Source organism: Hipposideros armiger, unplaced genomic scaffold, assembly GCF_001890085.2.
Source record: "Hipposideros armiger isolate ML-2016 unplaced genomic scaffold, ASM189008v1 scaffold_904, whole genome shotgun sequence".
Taxonomy (NCBI): domain Eukaryota; kingdom Metazoa; phylum Chordata; class Mammalia; order Chiroptera; family Hipposideridae; genus Hipposideros; species Hipposideros armiger.
Genome location: NW_017732254.1, coordinates 73990 through 92069, shown reverse-complemented (window position 1 = coordinate 92069; position 18080 = coordinate 73990). Strand labels below are relative to the sequence as shown.

At 37.2% G+C, this 18080-nt stretch overlaps 1 protein-coding gene and 1 pseudogene across 1 annotated transcript in view; one reads left to right on the top strand and one right to left on the bottom strand.

Moving 5' to 3' along the window:
* The window catches only part of RECQL (RecQ like helicase), a 33250-nt gene that overhangs the window by 13582 nt on the left and 1588 nt on the right, over nt 1–18080 (top strand). Inside the window, exons 5-14 of the mRNA XM_019630370.1 lie at nt 1476–1582; nt 5951–6149; nt 11112–11278; nt 12039–12120; nt 13134–13282; nt 13370–13487; nt 14005–14143; nt 15638–15729; nt 16770–16989; nt 17934–18063. Of these exons, the coding sequence (XP_019485915.1) occupies nt 1476–1582; nt 5951–6149; nt 11112–11278; nt 12039–12120; nt 13134–13282; nt 13370–13487; nt 14005–14143; nt 15638–15729; nt 16770–16989; nt 17934–18063 (1403 nt within the window). The remainder of the gene's footprint in view (nt 1–1475; nt 1583–5950; nt 6150–11111; nt 11279–12038; nt 12121–13133; nt 13283–13369; nt 13488–14004; nt 14144–15637; nt 15730–16769; nt 16990–17933; nt 18064–18080) is intronic.
* Nucleotides 4387–5243, bottom strand: LOC109375144 (U6 snRNA-associated Sm-like protein LSm3; annotated as a pseudogene).

The following is an 18080-nucleotide window of genomic DNA, read 5'->3' as shown; positions in this document are numbered from 1 at the left end:
CTGTTGGTGTGAAGATGGCCGTTGAAGCCATGGGATTGATTTATAATATATCATCCAGAGCAGCATGAGAAGAGAAGTCTAGAACAGAAATCAGAAAACCAAGAGTTTAGGGGTAAACAGAGAAGGTTGGGAAGGAATTGCAAAGTGTAGAAAGATAATCAGAGAGTATGGTGTTATTAGAAGCTGAGGGAAGGGAGTATTTCAAGGAGGGATGACTGTTGGCAAAAGGTCAAATAAAAGAAGGACTTTCAAGTGTCATTGGGTTTAGTGACAAGGGACTCATCTATGACCTTGGCTAGAACAATGTCAGTGAAATAGTTGGCTGGAAACCAAATAGCAATGGTTTGGAAGTGAGTAGGAGTTGAAGAAGTGGAACTAGTGAATGGGACACTCTTTGGAAAGAATTGCTGCTGTGTTTCTCCGAAAATAAGACCTAACTGGAAAATAAGCCCTAGCATGATTTTCAGGGTGCTTGTAATATAAGCCCTACCCCAAAATAAACCCCAGTTAAGATCGTCAGCCAGACATGACTCTATTTGAATAAATGTAGATTTCTGCATATGAATAAATGAATAAAATGCGTCTTTTGGAGCAAAAATTAATATAAGACCCGGTCTTATTTTCAGGAAAACACGGTATGACGGGAAAAAGAGAGAGGTCCCTAATTTAGGTGTCCTGGGCTTTTTCAAAGATGAGGAGACTTGACTCTGTTTAAATATAATGAGAAGGTGCCAATAGTGAGGGAGAAGGTGAAAATATAGGAAAGAGAATAATTGAGAGGGCAAAATCCATGATAAAGTCTTAATCTGAGTATGGTTTTTAAACATGTCTGCCCTCTGCTTGAGGCTATTTTAAGGAACAAACTACAGTATAGAAACATAAGGTCTTAGGTTTTAAATAATGTAGAATAGCTTTTATAACAGTCAACAGTTTCAGTTCTAAGGGAAAGAGGATATATTACCAGAGCTTCATTTAGTCAATAGACTTCACTGATTTCTACTCAGAATAAATTAATCTGGTATAGTAAGTGGACGAATACTCATGTAACTATTATTTTTAATAATACAGGTTGCTATTTTTTTTTTGGAAAGTTTGGAATAAATTTTTTTTGATATAACTGGATAGTATTTGACTTGATTTATATTATTTTACTGAGATTACCAATACTGATTGTTAATAATGATGATGAATTCAAAATTCAAAATGATAATATCTGTATTTTTATAGGCCTGAATAAGGGAAGAGATTTCTGATTAATCTTATATTTACTTATTTGGCTTATGATAATTTATTTGTATCTTCCTCCTTCACCAATGAGGGTAGGAAATAGATAGTTGCAATGAAGTTGCTAAATTGCACTGAAAATTAGTGTGAATTGATGGGTGATGCCCACAAATTATGGTAAAGAAGGTGAATGGTTGAATCTTGTTCTGGTGGAAGTATAATGTTTAAAGTGGATTTTTTTTCCTTTTTAGGTTTTACACTTGTGATTTGTCCATTGATCTCTCTTATGGAAGACCAATTAATGGTTTTAAAACAATTAGAAATTTCAGCTACCATGTTAAATGCTTCTAGTTCTAAGGTATGCATCTGTGGCTTATGTTATTTTATTTTATTTTAATTTTCACTCTTCACTAAAGTAGGAGCCTTAGCCATAATTGAGTTGCTAATAAAATTATAAACTAATAAGTATTTATGTCAGGAATTGTAAACTGCTTGGGGACCAGTTCCAGCCCACTGCCTATTTTGTGTGCTTTGTGAGTTAGATTGGTTTTTGTATTTTTAAATAGTTAAAAAAAAAAAATCAGAAGAAAAATAACATTTTTTGAAGTGTAAAAATTATATAAGATTTACATTTCAGTGTCCACAACTAAAGTCTTATTGGAACAGAGCCACACTCGTTCATTTATGTGTAGTCTCTGACTTTTCACAAATAGTTGTGATAGTCAAGACCATATGGCCCACGTACATAACCTAATATTTACCATCTGGCACTTAACAGCAAATGTTTGCTGACTTGTTTTATATTATCTATTATAAAATAGCAGGCAAGATTTTCTAATTGTGCAATATAATTCAATAAAAAAAAATTATTAACAAGATACCCTACCCTGGTGGAATTTCTTCTGTTTGGGAATGGACTCTCTGACCTTCATCTGCAGAATAGAGAGAGCTATTTTTTGTTTGTTTTTAAAATTATTTTATTGAAATTTTCAAAAGTATAAAAATGTAGAGAATATTATAAAAACTGCTATGTACATATTAACCACCTCTAACAGTTATCAACATATGGCCAATCTTAATCTGTACACCCCCAGTTTTCCCCACCTCCTCCCACTTGGTGTATTTATTTGGAGCAAATCCCAGACATCCTGACATTCCAGTTGTAACTTCTTCAGTATGCATCTCTTTTTAAAAAGATAACTATAATGCCATCATCACACCTAAAATGTTTAATGTCTATTCTTTAAAGTCATCAAATAAAAATATTCAGATTTCTCTGTCTCATCAAATCCTATGTTTTTGTTTTTTTTTTTTAAATATAACCCTGATAAGATTCATGCATTTTGTTGTATTTGGTTCATATATCCATAGATTTCCCCTTATTTCTTTTTTGTTTCTTGTGCAAATTACTGTATTTGTTGAAGAAACCAGGTTTTTTGTTTTGTAGTTACCTACGTTCTGGGTTTTCCTGATTGTATCCTTGTAATGTAGTTTAACTTGTTTCTTTTAGTTAGATCTAAAAGCTTGATTGGATTTAGTTTTTTTGGTTTTGTTTTGTTTTTTTCCTGGGCGTGTATGTCCCGTGGCATCACTAGGGAGTTACATGATACCTGGTTATTTTTTGTGATGTTAACCTTGATCAGTAGACTCAGGTAATATCTGTCTGCTCTGTAATTATCAATTTCTCTGTCAGCTTTTCCTCTAATGGTTTTAGCAGCCACTGATGATTATTGCTTATCTTAGAGCTATTACTTAATTAGGGGGTTATAAAATGGTAATATCTGATTCTATCACTCCTTCAAGTATTAGCTAGACTTTTTCTATAAAGAAGAACTTTTTCTTTATTAACTCTCTTTACAGATTGAAAATTCCTCCCCTTTCTTTACCAATTTTCAGAAAGTTTCCAGGATTCTCCAGAAGTGGTTAATAAGATCTTTTTTTTTCTCTTCAAGTATCATTATAAACATGAATTTTAAAAACATTTGATATATTTTAATTCACAGTTATTCTTTTTTATGCTGAAATAGTCCCATCTTTGTGCAGTGAGTGTATTTAAATTGGCTCCTGAACCTTTTTTTTTTTTCTTCACCCCATAGCTTTTGACTCTTTGCTTTCTTTTATAATAAGGTACTGAAGGCTCATTTTCTATATATTTCCTGTCAGACCTGGAATCAGCCATATCTCCAAGAAGTCCTGGCTCCTTTAGTTTTTCCCATATGTTTTTGTTTTATTTAAATTCTTGTATCATTATAACTGCTCTCTCATTCAACAGAATGAACCTACGGAGAACTTTGCCTTCTAGTACTGTACATCCTGAAAACCGAAAAAGCACTTTACACACACACACACACACACACACACACACACACACACACACACACACATACATTTCAAGTATTTAGAAAGGTGCAGATAAGTACAAGTTCATACCATATCCCTACTGCTTGAAAAGTTAGGGAGAGAAAGGATAAGTCAAGTCCAGTTTTCATGTCATTTTTACTTGTAGTTCATAGGATGAGAATAGAACTTTTTTTTGAACCTTGCTTCTCCACTTATTCTGCCAGAAGTTCTATTTTTTTGTTTTTTTTGGTTTTTTTTTGTTTGCATCTGCCCATTTCTGAGGATATAGGCTTATGTTTGCTCCCCTAAGATTTCTAGGACATTTAGGACCAGTTGTAACGTTTAGTATACTTTGGCTATTTCTTAATAAATTAGGAATATCTCAAGGAGTTAACAAACTGCTTTGCTGGGATGAAGAGAGCAGCTTAGACTTGCTCTTTCTATCACGTTTACCATTGTTTCTTTTTTTGTATTAAAAAATCAGAAAAAGGAAACATCAAATTTAATTTAAGTTTTAAGAAAATCAGAAATTGTCTGAAAAAGCAATGGAACAAATCATCTAAAAAAGGAAGAGTGCTGCATCATGGTGATCACATTTATTGGAAGGGGTGGAAAAAAATAAAAATGCCACTTCGCTTAACAATTTGTGAGTTATCTGCAAATCAACTCCTTTCAGGAGTGGAAGAATCCTTGGTCAGTTTTTAGTATCAAAATTTATGCAGGTTTTTTTTGTTTTGTTTTGTTTTGTTTTTTAATATTCTTACATTTAAAGAGGCAATCCCACAAAGTCTCCTGTTTTCCACACAGGATAAATTCCTTGCTTCAACCAGCTCTCAATGGAGGGGCAACTAGTATAACACCTTCTTCTCAGACAAAGGACACTGGAATATTCCATTTCGTTGACTTATATGAGGTCGGACAGTTAAGTTCATGAACTTGTTGCAACGATGTTGCTAACCTTTTTTTGATATCAGAGGGATCATTCATTATGAATTTGTACCAATTGGACAAACAGTTAACCAAGTTTACTATTTGGAAGTGCTGAAAAGGCTGCGTGAAAAAGTTAGATGAACTGAACTTTTTGCCAACAATTCATGGCTCTTGCATCACAACAATACACCAGCTCACACGGCACTGTCTGTGATGGGGATTTTTAGCTAGTAAACAAATAACTGTATTGGAACACGTCCCTACTCTCCTGATCTGGCCCCCAATGACTTCTTTCTTTACCCAAAGATACAGGAAATATTGAAAGGAAGACATTTTGATGACATTCAGGACATAAAGGGTAATATGATGATAGCTCTGATAGCCATTCTAGAAAGAGAGTTTCAAATTTTCTTTGAAGGGTGGACTAGGTACTGGCATTGGTGCATAGCTTCCCAAGGGGAGTACTTCAAAGGTGACTGTAGTGATATTCAGCAATGAGGTATGTAGCACTTTTTCCAGGATGAGCTCGCAAACTTAATTGTTCGACCTCGTATACCTCTTCATATGTTTCTTTATCAATATCTAAGTAGTCACAGTTTCTTCCATATCTCCCAGTATCATATTTAATTGTTAATCATAAGCATGTAATCTACCTCAAAGCTCTCTGTCATTTTGCATTTTCACATAAAATGAGCCAGGGGCTCTTCTATGGGGTTGGTAGTTTATTGCTGGTTCAAGTCGTCTGACATGTTTCAAACCCTCACATCATTGTTTCTTTATTTTTCCTTTCATCCTAATTAGGTGAGAAGGAAAAATATGACACTTACTGTGTAAAATATTGTATAAAATAGTAACAGAGCACTAAGAACCTAATAACTATTAACTCTGAAGATTTACTTTTGTTATATATATATATATAAAACATATAAATATATATTTCATTTTATGAAATCTTACTTCAGTGACTAAAATACCTTATAAAACCTAAATGAAGAAGTTATGAGTAGATTTGATAGCATCATTAAAGTAGCTAATCAAGAATAAATTGTGTTCGCAGACATATGTAATGATTACAAATATAATGTTAATATTTACAAAACACTCCTTTATTACCATACTTATTGGATTTAGGTCACATTTTGGCATTTATTATGAACAGTTTAGAATTGTGCCTTCATAGAATAAATGCTTATTGTTGTGTCCTGACATTCATGACTTGTTCTCCTTTTGTCAAATGAGATTATTCTTTTATTAGCAGTTTGGGTGTAGGTCAATAACTAAAATCCTATTTACACAGCTGCCATGCAGTTTAGTCTTGGGACATGGTTCCAGTTTTAATGAATTAAACATTTGCTGTTACAACAGCTCAAGGCTATTGCTTTTGAGTAATAACCCTCTTCGTTTACCACTTACTACTCCAGCCTGCTGTCATTGTGTCTGTTTTTCCTTTCAATAGAGTCACGTGAAATGGGTTCATGATGAAATGGTAAATAAAAACTCCAAGCTAAAGCTAATTTATGTGACTCCAGAGAAAATTGCAAAAAGCAAAATGTTTATGTCAAGACTAGAGAAAGCCTACCAGGCAAGGAGACTCACCCGAATTGCTGTGGATGAAGTTCACTGCTGCAGCCACTGGGGTCATGATTTCAGACCTGGTATGTATGTCGTCTGCAGAAAACTCGATGCCAGGGGCTATTTCCTTACTCAGCTTTACATGATGGGGAAATCCCCGCTTCCATTACAGTTATTGTCTCGGGTAGTTATTACTCATTTTGTCTTGCCTTAATGTAAGGGGAGCCCAGAGGCAGAATCTTTAATCTCTTTACTCTCTCCACATAGTATTTAATTGCCTTTATCCTTTGAAACGTATGTTTATTAGGAAATAATATGCTCTCCACCTTTAGCTGTGAGATTTAGTGACCTCTCGTTCTCTCTTACACTTGTTGAGGGATTTGCATCTGCTTCCAAGTTGTCGTCTTCAGCCCTCATTCTGAGTGTCATTAGCTTCCACTTCCGGACCTGTGCCCGACTAGCTCCTCAGTGGTAAAGGGTCATGGGATATTTTACTCTTTTCTTTACTCTTCGCACCTAATCCTCCAGTCATACATAGCCTGAAGCAGATTACTCAGACTTGTTCTATGCAAAAAAAAAAATCTTAAATTAAAAAGTCCTGCTTTATGATTTCAACCTGTTTTTCTTCTGAACCTTCCTTCACGCTCATGTGGACTCCCTGGGTTCCTCCTTAAACCCTCCTCGTAGGTGTCCATAGCCCCAGTTTCTACATGACCGTCACTCTTTTTCCCATCCAGACGCTGTGGTGTTGCCACTTCTGTTATATTTCCCCTGGATTACCAGTCTGCTTCAGGCACGCACCGGACTGAGATGCTGGATCCGTCCAGGCTTCTGCTTTCTTCATTCCTGCTGTTTGACTGAGAACATTGTCGGAAATGAGTTGCATGACTGCATTAGTATGCACCTCAGTCCAGCTTTCATCATGCTCAGTTATCCTTCTACTTGTCCCTATTTCATCTCCTGTATACATTTCTCCCAACAAATGTACGTCTCCTCTTTCATTCCAGATTGTATGTGTTTGAGTCTTTTTTTTCCCCCCTTCTGGTGAGTCTGGCTTTAAAGTTTGTGTATTTTGTTTATCTTTTAAAAAAACCAGCTCTTTGTTTCATTGATCTTTTTTTTTTTTTTTTTTAAGAATTTTTATTGGGGAATTGGGGGATGGGATGGGAACAGCATTGGGGAATTGGGGGAAGGGGAACAGACAAGTTGCTGTCCTTTTGTTCTTCAGTCTAGTTGTGGAGGACGTTGCTTCACTGGTCCAAGTTGGCACCATCATTGGGCTCTTCCTGGGCGAGGCAGATCAGTCGCTGGCTTCTGGACGCCACTCACAGCGGCTGCTGGCTGCTCACTCTGGCTGCTGGCTACATACGGTAGCCCATGGCAACCCACCTGCTGTCGCCAGTGGCTCACAGCAGCCCAGCTCCAGGTTGAGCTGTTCAGCATTTTAGCTGTGGAGGGCAGTGTCACTGGCCCTCATATGTGGGATCTGAACTGGGGCCCTCTGGCGCCCCAAGCCAGCTCTTAACCAACGCGCCACTTGGCTGGCCCCTCATTGATCTTTTAGATTATGTTATTAGTCTCTATTTCATTTATTTCTACTATGATTTTTGTTATTTCCTTCCTTCTACAAATTTGGGCCTCGTTTGTTTTTCCTTTTCTAGTTCCTTGAGGTATAAAGTTAGGTTGTGTATTTGACATCTTTCTTCATTCTTAATGTAGGCATTTATTGCTATGAACCTCCCTTTTAGAACTGCTTCTGTGAATTCCCATAAGTTTTGGTATGCTGTATTTCTATTTTCGTTTGTCTCAAGACATTTAAAATTTCCTGTTCATTTTTTCATGTGTATCTAATTTAGCCTGACTACTGCTAAATCTTCCTCACCTCCCCCCAAAAAACCTTCCTTTTTTTCTTTCATTTCTGCAACTAGGACTCACTATTTGCCCTGTTCTACTAGATGTTCTGACCAAGAACTTTTGGTTTGCTTTCCTTCTCCCCACTTCTCTCAAGCTATTTCCCATTAAGTTTTCCCCTATCCTAGAAAATCATTCAACCACTCACATATTTGCTCAAGCCAGTTTTAGCAGTTACTTCTCAGTCAGGGTCCAGTCAGGAGACAGAAACCATACCAGTTATTTGAACACAGAGAAATTGATACAAAGAATTAACTAGGTAAAATTTGGTTATAAATAGCCAACTGAAAAAAGTAAAAGCTCTGTGGTATCATTGAGGTAAAAACTGAAGAAGCAACTACCATTGCTAGGGCTGGGGGCATAGGAAGAAAAGGTTGGAACTAACAAGGTTTGGAAACCTGGAGGAGGGGCCTCGTGGAGCTGAAAGAAAGAACTCCTTGGTGCTGGTGCCTCTTAATGGAGGCAGAGGTGTATGGGCCCATGATGAAGCTGGCTCTCCAAAGATTGGGAAAAGTGCCACCTGTATTCAGCTGCTGCTAAGGAGAGACTGCTGCTGCAGGGAGGAAAAAGCCTTGCTGGGATGACGTTGTCGAGAACACAGGCAAGCCCCCAGTTAGTAAACAGGAAGGAATAACACCCTCCTTCGTCCCCAGCCTTGTACTCTGCCCATCTAGGACCAGTTGGCAGAGCAGAAAAGTAGTGTGCACATTCCCGGCCCCAGCACCACAAAGCAGAGGATGGACGGGTGGAGTTGGAGCTGAGAACAAATAACTTAATAGATGACACGTCATCCTTGATTTAGTCCACCACCAAGTCCCATTAGCCCGACCTCTAAATTGAATCTCAAGCTTGTCCACTTCTCTTTGTCTGTACTGCTGTCTCTTAAGTCCAGCAGGCTCCTTCCCACTGGTCTACAGTAGGCCCCAGCTAGTCTCTTACTCCAGTCTTACCCTTTTCCTGCTCATTCTCCACACACCAACCAAAGTGATCTTTTCTACATACAAATCAAACCATGTTACTCCCCTCCCTAAACTACCCAGTAGGTTTTCTTTGTACTTCGAATAAAATCCATATTCTTAACTGGGGCCTGTAAGGCCATATGTGATCTGCCCCCTATTTGTCTTTGATTTCCTTTTCTTCCCCCCTCATTATATGTTCTAACTGCACTGAGTTTATCACTATGAGCACTTAACTCTCTCTGATAATAAGATACATTCCACTCATTGTATTGTCTGGTTTCTTTGCTTGAATTCTAGTTCCCTCTGCATAGCATCTTTGTCATGTTCACCACTTTCTCTCCAGTGCCTAGAGATATTCTTGGCATATAATACGAAGTATCGGACATGTTTGATGATGAACGGGTGAATCTTGGACTGTTTCCTCCCCTTTCCCTGTCACCCCAACTCCCCCAGGACCCTGATGGTCACTAGGACCTATGGGGTCTGGTTCATATGTTTTTTTCTATTCTTTCTTTTCTTTCTGATCCTGTATCATGCCTTATTTCTTATTCTCTATTGTTTTCTAGTCTGTTGCTGCCACCTTTTAACTGGTTTTCCTTTTTTTGGTCTTTTGCCTATTCCAACCCATCCTTTGCCACCAAAAGATGATTTCTGAAACCTAACTCTTTTTATGTGTCTTGTCTGCTTTTAAAATTGCACGATAACTCCTCATTTCCATTAGTAGGATAAAGCTTCTTAGAATCAACTAAGTCTTACCTTAAGCCTGCCTTTCTCTTTATACCCTTCTGTGTAACAGTGTCAGTCAGGGTTCGGGCAGGGAAGCAGAGCCTAACTATGACTGTTAGGAGATAAGGGATTTATGTTAGGAAGTAGACCCCCCACAATCGTGGGAGGAGCTGGGGAAGTGAAGGTCTGAAGAGGGAGTGGAGGCTCAGGGAAAAGTCCCCGACTAGTCCTGAAGCACTGGCGTGGGAAGAGCAGCATGAGCTTGTAGGGGAACCTACAGCTGGCACAGCCAGTGCCAGAGGCGGCTGCAAAGGGGACGCTCGCGAGAGGTCTCTGGTAAGCCACTTTCTTCGAGTAGCTGTTGCCTCTGGGTTCGCTGCCAAGCAGCTAGTGGGGCCCCTGTTGGTGAGCAAGGCCTGTGGTCGTGAGGAAGAGCTGACGGAGGAGTGGAAAGAGCTAGGACAAGCTAGACCTGGCTGGGCGTCTCTCCATCAGCCTCTGTGCCTGGAGAGGCCTCAGGCAGTAATGGCAGCTGGTTCACTTCTGCCTCCCATTCCTTGCTCAAGTTCCTCTTTGGGGCCAGATCTAACTCAGAGCCATACAGGGAGTACAGTTCCCTGCTTACCGGAGTTGACAGTAGCTCCATCCAGCACTTTGCTCTGTGGTTTAGACCCACAGAACTGCTTGTTGTTATCTGACCCTGCCGAGTAATGTCGTACGTCTGCCGTGTATATGCTGCTTCTGCCTGCCGTTTTCTCCCTCCCTTCCTAGTGAACTTCAGCTCATTCTTCAGGACCCAACTCAAGTGTCGGCTCCTTGCAAACCTCACAACTTCCCAAGCAGTTAGTCTCCTCTAGTTTCATAGGCGACATTTAGCAAGTTCTGCCACATTTTCTTTTCACTTTTCTCCAAATAATTTAAGTACTTAAGGATAACTTATCTAGTGATTTAAATGTGTATGACAAGGGTGACCCCAGAATGGTCCCCCTGAAGCAGGTTATATAAAAAGCAGTGCCCTCACCAACCTTTTTCTGGTCTGCACTTGTCGCTCTTGGGTGCTCCTGGTGGGAGAAGGGTCCTGGCTGGTGGCCTCTTTCACCTCTTGTCATCTGTAATAGAGTCAAACACTATGGCTTCTCCCACAGCCTCTTGAATTCTCTGTGCAGCAGGTGTAGACCAGTGCATAGCTGCCTGGAAACGTGCAGGTATTCCCTCTCTTCAACAAGGAGTTCCACTTGTGGCCAAGAGCAATGTTTTTGAAGAACCCGTTAAAAGTATAATAAAGCCTGCCTATTCAAGAAAGGCCGCAAGTGCAGATTTACTGAGGTCGAGAAGTGTGGACATCAATTACACAGCAGTTGTTGATTATCTGTATTATGTTAAAAGGCTTAATTTACTCTCTTCCTTAAAGGATGGAAAGAGGGCCACTTTGTATTTTCTTTTTTCCAGATTATAAGGCACTGGGTATCTTAAAACGGCAGTTCCCTAACACAGCACTAATTGGGCTGACTGCAACTGCAACAAATCACGTTTTGAAGGATGTTCAGGAAATACTGTGTGTTGAAAAGTGTTTTACTTTTACAGCTTCTTTTAATCGGCCAAATCTTTATTATGAGGTATGTAACTTTTATATCGGCTTACAGCTTTAGTGAAGGATTATGGCAGAGAGGTTACCTTTTCATTATGTTCATTTACATGAGTAACAGTTAACTACATTGAAAAGTTTTTAAAATCAGGAGGTAATTATAAGCAGATTCATTAATGAATGCTTTCTTCTTATATCTCTTGTGCTTTTATCTCTTCTACAGTAGGTTAAGTAGAAGACACTGACTTGTTAAATTTATGTACTTTTTTGTAAGGATGGAGAGAAAGCACAGACTGATACCAAGGACCCTAACGACATCCTACTGAAATTAATTAGAAAATAATGCAAAATTAATATGTCATTAAAGATTTGCTAATACTACCTATTTACATTATATTTGATATATAACCTTGAAAGTTAAATAACCTAACAGCTGTTTGTTCTTTCTAATCCTTTTAAGAATGGACTTCATATTTTTCCAAGTTTTTGTTAAATAGTTATTTATGCCATTGTTTATGGTTTTATAAAAGTAGCAGCAGACGGTAAAGTCTGAATTTTTACTGCTTTTCACTGCTTCTGTGCCTCCTCATCTCTGGTAAATTCAAAAATAAGGATGAAGAAGAGGCTGGGAGGTGGCAGGGGTGAGGCAGACGAGGTGAATCAGACGAGGGAGTGAGAGTAACAGAAAGAAACGCTATGCTCATGAAAGAATAGTGTCTTGAAAGTTTTAAGTAAGTGATTACTTGGATGGTACTCATTAATATACTTTTTAATAAGTTAGCTTTTTTTAGGTTCGGCAGAAGCCCTCAAACACTGAAGATTTTATTGAGGATATTGTGAAGCTCATTAATGGGAGATACAAAGGGCAATCAGGTAATAAAATAAACCAACTTTGAAGAATGAGAGGGAACTTTAAAAAAAATTACTAATATTGCACTGATACAATATGCTGATAAATGATTAGCACCAAAATATATGAATGTATGGCGGAAGAAACTTGAACATGTTGTAGCAAAATTAATTTGCTCGGTGATCTTAGAAACTGGGTGTGGCATTTGCTAATGATTATAAGAACCTTAAAATTGATTTATTTTTGCTTATTTATACTTAATTGCTTTAAAGAATGGATTTAATGACATAATGTTCATTTTAAACAGCACATTTTAGTAAGTATCCACTGTTTATAAAATAAAAGGTAAGCACTGATGTTCTAAACGGATATAAAATATAGTCCCTTATAGGAGAGGCCACATTAAGGAAATAAATAGTACATATTGAATGAGTTAAGTATAGGTGGAGTTGAGCATATGTATACATTCATTCAAGGATTAATAAATAAGCAAGTGTTCCTGAAACAAAGAGTCTGTGTAAAAGTAGCATTTCAAAACTGTCCTATGGATTTTTGGGAGGTATTAATGGGTGCCCTGGGTAGAAGGAGTTCCAGGGTGAAACAAGTGCGAAAGGCCGCTGCTAATTATTCCTCCTGAAAATTTAACACATTAGAGGTTCCGACCAGCTCTGCAAATAAATAAACTTGTTTAATTTTGTTCAGTGCAGTTCCCCAAACTCATCTGCATGTGAAACTTTTTCCCCAGCACACTTGCTAACATCTTATGGAGAAACCAGTGTGAGCAATACTACGTAGTGGGAGATAAAGTTGGAGAGAGAAGAGAGGTAATGGGAGCCAACACTGGTGGCTTGGCTCGTTTCTGCTGGGGATCAAATCTTGAATGATACCACAAAGTTAATGTGTTCAGGGCTTGGACTTTTTCATAGATCCTTTTCCCCCCATGCATTGTATTAATCAGTATTTGAGTGTGTGTGTTAAAAATTCTCTTCCAGGAATGCATTGTATATATCTAACAACTGGACATATTTTCCTACAGGAATCATATATTGCTTTTCTCAGAAGGACTCTGAGCAAGTTACAGTCAGTTTACAGAAACAGGGGATTCATGCAGGTGTATACCATGCCAATATGGAAGCAGAAGATAAGACCAAGGTTCATGAAGGATGGTCAACCAATAAAATTCAGGTTAAGTATACATCTTCAATAGTAGCCTAATTCACCTTTAAGAATATTTGAGCTTGACTTAACATGTAAAATGTTAAAACATTTTAGGTAGTCGTGGCAACGGTTGCCTTTGGTATGGGAATTGATAAGTCAGATGTGAGATTTGTGATTCATCATTCAATGAGTAAATCGATGGAAAATTATTACCAAGAGAGTGGACGTGCAGGTGTGTATAACTTAAACCCAGAAGTCATTTTTTCAATAGCTTTTCCAGAAAGCACACAATAAATGCTGTTTAATAATTCTGTATTTTTAATCTCTATTAGCTACTATTTTTAGAGTAAACCATTAAGTCTTCCAGTTTTATACTTATTTGCCTATGGAGAAATTACATTTATGTTCTATTGGAGTGTTATGAATTATTTCTTCTTATGTTTACTAAGATTATTTGATGTCCATCTTTGCCTCCTGAATTTTTACTTGGTAGTTTCCAATCTATAACTAAAATAACTGGATTACTTATGGACCCATTTTTTAACTAATAAAACTGATTGCTGATAAGTCTCTAGTTATTTTTTTTTTTAATTGAGGGCAGCTATTACGAACTAACTTTCACATCTGTCTGAAATTTCTAGATGTAATATATTTAGACAATGAAGCATTGCCAGCTAATTTTACATATATTATTTTTGCTTGTTTTGAATTTTTAAAGTAATGCAGTCTCAACATCTTTCATACTACAGGTCGAGATGACATGAAAGCAGACTGTATATTGTATTATGGCTTTGGAGATATATTCAGAATAAGTTCAATGGTGGTAATGGAAAATGTGGGACAACGGAAGCTTTATGAGATGGTGTCATACTGTCAAGACATAAGCAAGTAAGCCACATACTTTTTCATAACTTTTGTTAATTAAAGACAAACACAATTTGAAAGTCTATGATGTTACTTTGAGTACTTAGAAAAGTCAGTAAATACACTGATAGAACATCAAGTGCAAACATGTAAAATCAGCTGTGTGAAGGGTGGAAACCAGTACATGAATCTGCAGGACCTGCCTTAATCCAAGAAAAGATATTCTCTCTCTCTCTTCTCTCTCTTCTCTCCTCTCTCTCTCTCTCTCTCTCTCTCTCTCTCTCTCTCTCTCTCTCTCTCTCTCTCTCTCTCTTTCTCTCTCATAAAGGTTTTGACACAAATTGACAGTTCAAGCTTTTTTTCTCTGGCACTTGTGTACAGCTACGTGCATTAATAATTTTGAAAAGGTGTTGTAAGAGATGTTTTGAGAGTTGAGCTTAGGAACACATACCATCCTACCAAGCTGATGGGCTGATGAAATAATTGAGAGCAGGATCAAGTTTCCCCTTAAGAAATAAATGTAAATCTATTTAGGGTGGCTCTAGTTAGAGCATATAGCTCTCTGATGGCTTCTTGGTCTTAGTCATCTTTGTACTCTTATTGCCCATCCCATAAAAAGGACTCAGAAATTTTGAAATGATAAGCAGTGGCTGGACAGTGACAGAAAATGTAATTTTTTTCCTATAGTTGCTTCAATAATCTAGTTAAAGTAATGAGAAAATGAAATTTTTCTTAGATGTCCGGTAGATCCCATGAAGCATGTTTTGGGGTTTAGACTTGAATTGATACTGTGAAATACGAGAAAACTTTTTTGCTACCAGGAAGATTAATAGTTGTAAAATATTGAATCTCAAAATGAATCTCGGACTTCTTAAAAGCTGTATTTATCAAGTACATATGGAAAAAATATGTGGTGGGCAGACTAATGGTCCCCAAAGATGTCCACATCCAAATTGCTGGAACCTGTGAGTATATTACCTTACAGGGCAAAAGGGAATTAAATTAAGGTTATAAGTGGAATTAACATTGCTAATCAGCTGATCTTAAATTAGGGAGATTATTTTGGATCATTTGGGTGAGCCCAGTGTAATCATGAGGGTCCTTAAATGTGGAAGGAGGCAGAAGAGGGGAGGAGGTCAGAGTGATGTGATATGAAGATTCAGCCCCCTGTTCTTGGCTTTAAGGTGGAGGAGAAGGGTCCAGGAGCCAAGCAACACAGGCAGTCTCCAGAAACTGGGAAAACCAGTTCTTACAGGAGACAGATTCTCTCCCCTGGAGCCTCCAGAAGAAATATAGCTCTGCTGACATCTTGATTTTAACCCAGTGAGACCCATGTCAGACCGCTAGCCTCTAGAAACGTAACATAATAAATTTATGTTGTTTTAAGCCACTAAGTTTTTGGTAATGATATGGCAGCAACAGGAAACTAATACAATATATAAGCCTGTATTTTGAAATAGGGATTCTTAAAACTTTATTGGATGACTTTATAATTTGTATCTCTAAATGTGTTTGCAGATGTCGCCGTGTATTGATAGCTCAACATTTTGATGAAGTGTGGAACTCAGACGCGTGTAACAAAATGTGTGACAATTGCTATAAAGACATTTGTGAGTTCATTGATTTTTAAACTTTTATAGGCTCATAGATATGAATAGGACTACACAAGGGCAGTATTAGACCCCAAAATGGATTTGAAAGATTATACAAGGTATGAATAGAATCTTCCAGATTCAAAAGTAACAATAGCTTTGAAACAAAGGCAAATAAAAAGGCCATATGTTTATGCATATATTTTATATTGCCATGCTGAGGGCATGTGAAATTTTTAAAAAATGAAGGAAAAACTTTAAATTCCTCTGAATAAAAATGCTACTTACATAAGAAAAGGCTAACCTCATCATAATCTCCAGTAGTTTATAGTAACTGATTGGGGAGAGAACTTTAGTGCAAAATAAGAGATTATAGTGAATCATTTTTGATCCAGATAATGGCTACTCATAAGACACTAATTTACCGTGTTTTAATGCTCTATTTTAGCTTTTCTTTCATCCTTTGGTTTTTAAGAGCTAGACTAACCAGTTCCTCACTGAATTCTGATGCTTTGGTGGATGAAAGTCACCGCAATTTTAATTTTGCAGCTAGAGAAAACTTGTTTGTGAGTTTATTAGACCATGTTAACAAGAGCCTGATATATAAATTAGGATGCTAGCTAGTATCAGTTAATAACTGGGGATATCTGTCCAGGACATTCTTGTGTCCAAATCAGAGTAGCTGTGAAGCCATACTCATTTTCAGACTAAGGCTTAATGAGCACACATCAGGTAAATATGCAGGATAAACTGGCTCTCCCATAAACACCTCTTGGTATCTGCCATCATCATGACTGGCAGACACTCTGGTTCCTAGAGCATACCCAAAGGCCATCTGATAACCAGCTTATTTTCTTTACATCACTGTAAATGCCAGTGTCTTAGGCCTATGACTTGGTTAGTGCTGGAGACTTGGGAAATGGCCTAGTTTTAATGCAGAACACATTAACAAATCAATCTGATGCCTTGTTTTTAAACCCGTTTTACCACTTAGGATAGCCCATCTTTGCCCTAATTTCTAACCCCAGTTGCCTATAACCATGTCTCTTTCATTATAGCATTTGAAAGAAAGGATGTAACAGCCTACTGCAGAGATCTCATCAAGGTCCTGCAGCAGGCAGAGGAAATGAATGAAAAGCTCACGCCACTGAAACTGATGGATTCCTGGATGGGAAAGGGTGCAGCAAAACTGAGAGTAGCAGGCGTTGCTCCTCCCACACTTCCTCGTGAAGACCTGGAGAAAATTATTGTGCACTTTCTTCTACAGCAGTATCTTAAGTATCTACAAACCCATTTCTTGTCCTTTATGTTGTCTTTATGACTATTTTAAATAGCGCACTATACTTTTATTTTTTATTCATGGAATAAGTATATACAGAGGGTGCTAAAAAAATATATACACATTTTGAGAAAGGAAAAAAAAACTATATTAATATTGTTATACTCTAAGTATATACCAATAACAAAAGATGAATATAAGTCACATTTGACTTCTGCAATTACAAGAGGTGCCCCAAGTGGTTACCATCAGTGTAATTTTAATAATTTTTTCCTTTCTTAAAGTATATATACATTTTTTTGGCACCCTCTGTATTTTCCCAGATTACTTTGAAGAAAAACCCTAATTTGGATATATAACAATAACAATTGTAGAATACTTTGTTATAATTTTCACGTATATTACCTCATTTAATCTTAGCAACTTTGTGAGATGGGTAGAATAAACATTCTCATTATCTTAATTTTAGAAATAAGGAAACTAAGACTTTACAGGCATTAGTTATATCTCAGTAGATCCATAAATAGGAGAGATGTTAAACTTAATAAAATGGTAGAATGTCCAAAACCAGTATTACCAAAAAAATGATGGTTTATTCAATCACAAGAATTAAAAATTGGCCAAGTAAAAATGGATAGAATATTTTCTTCCACAGTCATGAGTCTTTCTCATTTTTATAATTGCAGAACAAATGGTTTTGCAGTTGTTTCATGTGAACTTTGAACACTATACAAAATTTACCTAATAAGCTACTTTAATTGATCAGTGTGTCAAAAACACAGAACTAAAATACTTTCTATAAAGATAAATTGCACTTTTATAGTGTAAGTTTATTTTATATCAATATATTACTTAAAATTATTGCACTTCTGGTTATTTTTATAAATTTCATTGTTTTCTGTAATTCAGAACCTTTCTAATTGTTGGCTTTTATCTTCTGCAGAGAAGACTACAGTTTTACAGCTTTTGCTACCATTTCATATTTGAAAATAGGACCTAGAGCTAATCTCCTGAACAATGAGGCACATGTTGTTACCATGAAAGTAAAGAAGTCCACGCAGAGCTGTTTCAGGGTAAATGACTGGCTATT